The sequence below is a fragment of the Hordeum vulgare genome, chromosome 3H (genome assembly GCF_904849725.1).
Source record: "Hordeum vulgare subsp. vulgare chromosome 3H, MorexV3_pseudomolecules_assembly, whole genome shotgun sequence".
NCBI classification, from domain to species: Eukaryota; Viridiplantae; Streptophyta; class Magnoliopsida; order Poales; family Poaceae; genus Hordeum; species Hordeum vulgare.
This window is the reverse complement of record NC_058520.1, coordinates 498,630,999-498,638,770: the sequence shown is the minus strand read 5'-3', so window position 1 is coordinate 498,638,770 and position 7,772 is coordinate 498,630,999. Positions and strand designations below refer to the sequence as shown.

General features: G+C 42.0%; 1 protein-coding gene across 1 annotated transcript; it reads left to right on the top strand.

Annotated features, from left to right (window-relative positions):
* Positions 1–3,096: 3,096 nt before the first annotated feature.
* LOC123444479 lies at positions 3,097–7,570 on the top strand. Its single transcript, XM_045121199.1, has 2 exons — positions 3,097–3,716; positions 7,329–7,570. The coding sequence occupies exon 1, from the start codon at positions 3,307–3,309 to the stop codon at positions 3,709–3,711; it is 405 nt and encodes a 134-aa protein (XP_044977134.1). The 5' UTR covers positions 3,097–3,306; the 3' UTR covers positions 3,712–3,716; positions 7,329–7,570.
* Positions 7,571–7,772: the final 202 nt, after the last annotated feature.

Sequence of the window (7,772 nt, the reverse complement as noted above, 5' to 3'; positions counted from 1 at the left end):
GGCCAGAATTCCAGCTGCCGGCATTCTCCCTCTTCATATAAACCTTGCAAAATAAGAGAGAAAAGGCATAAGTATTGTACCGTGAAGTGTAATAACAGCCCAAAAAGCAATAAATATCAACCTGAAAGCATGATGCAAAATGGACGTATCATACCTCTCCATCACACGGAGTGACAAATCCCAGTCTTGATCCATACTAACTCAATGGACACCTTCGGAGATACGTGTAGAACACCTTTATAGTCACCCAATTACGTTGCGACGTTTGATGCACACAAGGTATTCCTCCGGTGCCGGTGAGTTATATGATCTCATGGTCATAGGAACAAATACTTGACATGCAGAAAACAATAGCAATAAAACGACACGATCAATATGCTACCTTCATAGTTTGGGTCTAGTCCATCACATGATTCTCCTAATGATGTGATCCAGTTATCAAGTGACAACACTTGCATATAGCCAGAAAACCTTGACTATCATTGATCAACTGGCTAGCCAACTAGAGGTTTGCTAGGGACATTGTTTTGTCTATCTATCCACACATGTATCTATGTTTTCATTCAATACATTTATAGCATGGATAATAAACGATTATCTTTAAACAAGAAATATAATAATAACTATTTATCATTTCCTCTAGGGCATATTTCCAACAGGAGGAGGTACTACGCCTGCGTCGATGCCATGGTGAGTTTGATTTTGATGTTGTTTCTCTTCATTTGTTCTCCTCCCCACTGATTTGTTTCTGTTACTACAAGTGAACAACATGGTGGTTGTGGATTTTTTGAATGGCATGATGATCCATTGCCGAAGTTTTTGAGTGATCAGATTGGACATCTGCGAGATGAAGTGCATAGGCTGAGAGGTGGATGGAATGATTGTCGATTTGAAGACGTCACTCCATTTGTCGCTGTGCCTGAATCTCAAATTGGAAGAAAGGTGTTGGCTATATCTGTGCAAGATCAGATGAAAGAGAAGAATGCAGAGATAGATGCACTGAAGAGGAAATATCACTATGTTGTCATTGTTTTTGTTGTCTTCGTGGTAGGTTTAGTGGTAGAGAAAATGCTACTACAGTAAGTCTGTTCACTGACAGTTGAATGCAATGTAGTAGTGGTCTTTTGGCAAGTTAAGTCTATTCCAAACCCTGGCTGCAAATGCTACCGTTGTATGTACTAACAGTTGTATCCAAGTTAATGTTTGCACTGAATGAAATAGCAGGGAAATTTGCACTGATATAGCAACTCCATCCTTGACATTTAGTTCTCATCCAGCACTGCCATTTAGTAGGTTTTGGCCATTACAAAAGATATGTTTGCAATATGAACATTACATCAGAAATGTTTGAAACATTGCAACATCAACAAAATTACTAGAAATGATCAACTTTGATCAATGACTAGTAGTTTCCACTGCAGGTGAAATACTGATAGGTTGGCATTGTATCAGCAGCCCTTCTTCTGTCCCTTTTAGCTCCAGATCTTGTCCCTCTTGTAGTAGATGCTCTAGGATTTGCAGATGCACCAGATGAGCGAGGTGCAGCAAATGAGCCAGGTGCAGATCTCTTTCTTGGAGGTTTAAACCTGTTGGTTCTTGGAGAATTTGCAGATGCACGAGATGCAGCAGTTGAGCCAGGTGCAACAGTTGCTGGTGGAGCTTGAGGTTGTGATGCAGATGTTCCTTTGGTTTGCTGCCATTTTTTGCAAGTTAGGATAAGTGTGAAGAAACCACTTTAAATGTAGTAAGGAGATGAACAAAAAAAATACCTTCCATGGATTTTTTTCTTAGAAAGATGTGCATTCTTCTTCTTGCCTCTCTCTGGATTTTGCTTACAGCTTGACTTGTTGTGTCTAGTATCACCACACAATGAGCATTTGATAATTGTGCCATGCTTGCTCATTTTCTTCCCCTTTGGTTGCCCAGTTTCTTCTCTTCTCCTGTCATTTTTGCTAGGCCTTCCTTTCTTTTCTTTTCCTGGCGACCTTACATATTCAGGAGGCACTAGCCTAGGATTGGGTGACACTGGCCACATCTCCTCACCCTTAACTGGCTGCAAGCAATGCTCATAAATTTTGTTGAACACTTCAACAAAATAGCAAGGAGCAATGTAATCCTCAACACTTCTGTTGCACTTGTAGATGGCACTAATTGCATGGTGGCATGGAAGCCCTGCGAGCTGAAAGTAGCCACAAGAGCATGTCCACTTATGTAGGTTCACTGTATATTGCCTCCCTCTCCCATTAACTTGCTTCACTTCAAAACCATCTTCTCCATTCCAAAGCACCTCCAAATATTGTGTCCTTGCTATGCTTTTCTTGATCTTCTTGAATACAACATGGCACTTTTCTTGATCTTTCCGAGGAAGCAGAAAATAGAACTTCATCGATTCCTTTAATTGAATATGATCTTGTAGAAAACCTTTCACTTCCTGCAGAGACACTTTATCCCTCTCAATCTCTGACATTGCTTCTTCTCCTCCAACATAGTCCAAATTTGGACCAATGTGGATGAACTCCCCTCCAATATGAAATCGAACGCTCAAAATCTCAGTGGGGTCCATGATTAAAATGAAATAAACACACAATGCGGTCAAAATCAAGCATATAAACCTATTCCTCTTCATAAAAATTGAACCTTTTCTGCCACCAATATCGTCCCCAAATTCGTACCTCAAAACCCTAACCCTAATGCGACAACAACCAAGAACGACTACTGGCAGGGGAGGAGGTCATCGAGATCATTACCTGCTTTGTGGACGCGTCCTTGAGTCGTCACAATCGTCGTTGCGCCACCGATCAACCGCCGGTCGCCATTGCCGTCGCAAGAGGAGGAATAGCAGGGGACAGGGAGAGAACGAGGGGAAATGACAGGGCCAAACTGGGCCGGACCACTTTTATCAAACAAGTCGCGCGCGGAAACGACCCGCAATCCCTGTCACGTCGGCAATCCCCGTTTGAGAAATGCTACCAGGGTTTGATTTAGACCAGAATCTAAGAATTTATGGTATAAATCACAGGGATTTCGAGTTCGGTGTTCGATTCGTCGAAGCCCTGCCAAGGTTTAAGATGAACATTTTTTCAAGAGATGATATTCGCGATAGTTTCTCCTTTCCACCACTCTGCTCGTTTCTTGGGCCTTCTTCCCGGCCAGACGGTCCAGATCAGGCCACGTTGCGCACCCATAGCTAAATCCAGGTTCTCCGGTCTTCACCGTCGCCGAATCAGCCGCTTCCCGCATCTGTCGATCTCCCCTGCTCCCACCCTCCCCCTTCCCGTCGGGCCGTAGCCACCGCACCGTCCCCCGATGGCCGCCTCCGCCGCCGGCGCCGGCAAGTCACTGATCCAGACATTCCGCAAATTCTTCAAGAAGCCGTGGGAGATCACCGGCCCGTGCTCCTCGCCCGAGTACCGCAGCGCGCTCCCGGGTGCGCTCGAGTACCGTCAAACCTGCCCGGCCACCCTTCGCGAGAACGACCCCAAGGCCGTCATCCCCACCTCCGACCCGGAGACCGTGTTCGACATCAAGTACTACCCGCGCGACTGCCGCCGCAACCGCCCGCCCGTCCGCCGCACCCTCCTCCGCAAGCCCGACCTCGAGCGCTACATGGCCGCCAAGCAGTTCGACCCCGCCAAGGACTTCCCTGTCCCCTACGTCATGTCTGCCGTCGAGGAGGACTACAACGCCGTCGGCGGCGGCTACACCAAGTGATCCAGGTGAGGGCTGCAACCTTTAGATCTGGGGTTAGAGCTAGGGTTCCCTGTCATGCAGGCCTAACTGTAATATTGATCTGAATCAGTGTCTGCCTGTTCTTTTTATTATCAAATGTGGGCTCGGGGCGTCAGTACGTGTGTATAGTTGATAACCCATCCTTGCTTTGGGAAATGAGATATTCTGTCATGCTGCAACTCGTGAAATAGTTAACCACTAGAGTACCTCCGTTCCAAATTATAAGATGTTTTGGATATTTCAATATGAAGTACATATGGATTGAAATGAGTGAACAAACACACTAAAACGCTTACACGTACATCCGATTCAGAAAGAACTTAGAACATCTTATAATGTGGAACGAAGGGAGTAATTATCAATGATTGGTTCAACAGTAAAACCCATCTTCATCACCATCTTTTTAAAGGGAAATGCATCATGCCTATTGCATAAGTTTTTAGTTATAACCTGACATCTAGGTTAAGTATATCATTGCGTGTTGCTAAGTTTCTGGTTTTCAAGTGTATATCAAAGATATATTGGTTGGCTTGAACATCATGATGTAAAATGAGGATATCGTTTAAATGAGCTACGAGAACCACAAGCACTGTCTTCCATTCCCTTTGAGCCTACTGACGCCGCAAGAATCCAGTTCCAGTTCCAGCACCACCCTACCCTATCCTTTCAAAACTGCGGGCTTACGCCTGAGCGTTCATGTCGGGAACCATTCGAACCACTTACAAATTCTTGCATGACAACAGCTAATCAAAGCAAAAGAAATGGTTGCAGAAAGTTGGGAATAATCCAAGCTACAAAGTTTATTTTGTATACTGCAGGCGGTTCCATTTTTTTTCTTGATCGGAGTGCTGGGTATGGGCTTCTATGGTTCCAATGGACCAGGTTTAGATTTGGAATGATAAATTAATCAATCATACACTGGGCTTACCCCAAGGTGATACCGAAGGTCTACCTCCTTTCGTGCAGCCCTCAACTCCTCCATGATGGTGATCCACTAGATTCTTGCAACAAATATGGATGGAGGGCGATCTCGAGTTTTTCGGGGTCCTCGAGATCACCTTTTAGGTCGAGTAGAGGCGCTAGGGAGTCTCAAACAAATAGCATGAAGATTGACATGGCCAAGACTCTAGGATTTTTATATTTTGTTTATTGCATGTATTTCTTCCATGGTCTGTTGCTATATTATGTGTATATGTATACTTATTAATGTTGTCTGGATAGGAAGAAGCATTATTTGTGTGTGTTGCGTGTTAGTTTTTTTTATTGTACGTTGTGTTTCAAGTTAGTTGGTTCATGCTAATTTCTGTAGATGTAATCTTTCATTCTAGAGTACTCAAAGTTTGTTTTGATAACTCTATACTTTATTTTACCTAAAGAGTTATGATGTTTTGCTATACATTTGAGAGAACTGGAATTAGCAGGACTCTCATCTTGTAACATGCCTAGAGGTAACAGATGAGATGGCCTTGCAATGTATGGAACTAGTTCTAACCAATTAATTGCTGGCTCAATCTTAGTGGAACATGGATATGAGATCTAGACCTTTTTCAGTGGGATATCTAGCGGGTATTTGCAGTCAGTTCATCATTATAAATATATTTCTCTTTCAGTTCGGAATGTGGACAGTTCCACGTACGTCGTTGTACAGACCAAAAGTGTCAGATGGATGTTCTGTGAACAATTTTTTGTGTTTTGGAGTAAATCAACTTAGATTGATAGTTGACACAGTAGCTTCTAAATTTGTGCACTGGATTTGGAGATATGAACGATGATTAAGTTTTGATCAGTAAATGGCTATGTGTTATTTTTGAAACCACGGTTAAATATCTAGCTAATTTGTGCATAAAGCACCTAAATACCAACCTTGTTTTAGTTGTGTTACACATCTGTCATACATCTGAGTTATTTTATAAGGGCACAACTGTGCAAGAGATGAAACAATCTGTCGCAGATGAGATGCTTTCAGTATTTGAGTTTGACATGATAGGTTTCAAAGGTTCAAAGCCTTCTGATAGTTTCTGTTTGGTGTGCTGAAATTGATCACAACAACATCTAAAGCCTTTGGTGTGCTGAAATTGACCACAACAACAACTAGGCCTTTGGTGTGCTGAAATTGACCACAACAACAACTAGGCCTTTGGTGTGCTGAAATTGACCACAACAACAACTAAGCCGTTGGTGTGCTGAAATTGACCACAACAATAACTAAGCCTTTGGTGTGCTGAAATTGACTGGAGATAAAAAAATATATTATTTGCTTAGGTTAGAAGTCAGTCCAATTCTCCTCCAGCTATGTTATTGGGGTCAATAAATGGTTGAACCGACTAATCTAAGCTAATGTGGTCAAGATGGGCACCAAGATGTTTGGTTGGCAAAAGATGAGCTATGTTATTGCGTTGCTGAGGCAAGGCAAATTTGACTTGTCAGGTCCAGAATTTATAACTGCAATGATTCCAAAAAAATTAATCAGCCGTAATAGCAGCTTTGCATGTTATTATGTCGGCTTGCTGATTTCCCCCAAACCAAGAAAATCTTTTTGAAGGTCAATAAATATGCTGAATACGGAGTAGTCAGTTTGTTTACTTTTGTGATTCATGAATAATATATTTATCAATGTACACCCGCACTGACCTTCCCAAGTTATCGTCGCTATGATAATGTTCTTCCACGCATAAATTTAGTTATCCACCCTTTTATTGAGAGAAAGTTCGGTTTGAGCCATTCGGCGTTGTTCCTTTTCGTTGGTGTTTAGATTTTCTTTCCGTAGTACTCGTAGTCATTAACAATGACCTATATACTCTTCATATAGTGAAATTCTTCTATGTGTTGTCCGGTGGGGGACCTTATTGTGCTACTATAAACACTTAAAACCGCCATGTTCTCAATTCAGCATGGAAAAATATATTATTTCTAAATAAATCTAACTGATTTTCTTCTATCATTATCATGGTGCTGGTTATCTTATTATAACTTATCTTCAGAATATCTAGTTTTTTCCTTGCTTGCCTTCTCATTTGCATTATCTGTGTCATATTCATTTAATGAGCTTGAATATCATCCTGCCAGTGTCTGTCTTCTAGCATGCTTAATAATTGTATCAGGGCAACTGTTATGAGCATCTACTTTCAACCTGTCATGCATTTTCACTGGCAGCATCTGCATTGTAGTACTACCCTGTTACTCACTTTATTGAGTGGTACAGGCTGTATGCCTATATCTGGAATTGCACATGCTGGTCTTCTATCTAGATTTCTGGGTACCATCTAGAGTTTGGGCCTTTGCCTATCTGAATCTATGATGAGAGAAGACACTTGCTACTAGCCACTAGCTAGAGTTTGGGCCTTTGCCTATGTGAATCTATAACGAGAGAAGACACTTGCTCCTAGCTACTAGCTAGGGCCTTTGTATATCTAAATCTAGACGACTAGACCTGAAGTCGAAGTCATGTGTAATTATTTCACTTTGTTTAGTACTCCCTCCGGTCTTAACTTTGTACTAGCTTTAATATAAAATTATACTAAGCTTAAGACACTTATTTTAGGACGGAGGGAGTATCATCATAACAAGGATTACTGATTCAATACTGCTTAATTTGCCAGGTTTTGTGGGCACCCTGCAGCAGAAGCTGCACTAGCTTCATTTCCGCTCTTCCTTGGAAGTCTCTTTCTCTTTTGTTTCGGAGAAAATTGTCTGGTTGTAAAAGATGATGTTGGCAATAATGTGGCACTTGTGGAGTAAACCGGATGCACCTACCTTGTAAGTTGTGTTCCAGAAGTCAACCAGCCTAATGCTGATCTTTGATTTAATGAAATTTATGAAAAACTCAAATCTATTGCTGGAATCTGCACATGACCTACTTAAACTGCAAACGGCATTTCAACCAATGGAATGATTTCTTTGTACAATGTAGAACATGGTCTACACTACACATGGCTTGGGGTTGTAACTCTCATTCTCATGCCTTTTAAGTTTTTGTTTTTGACATACGTGCTCTGCTTGCGAACCGCTGGTCTGCTGGTTCATCTTGGCTGCGTGTATGTTGG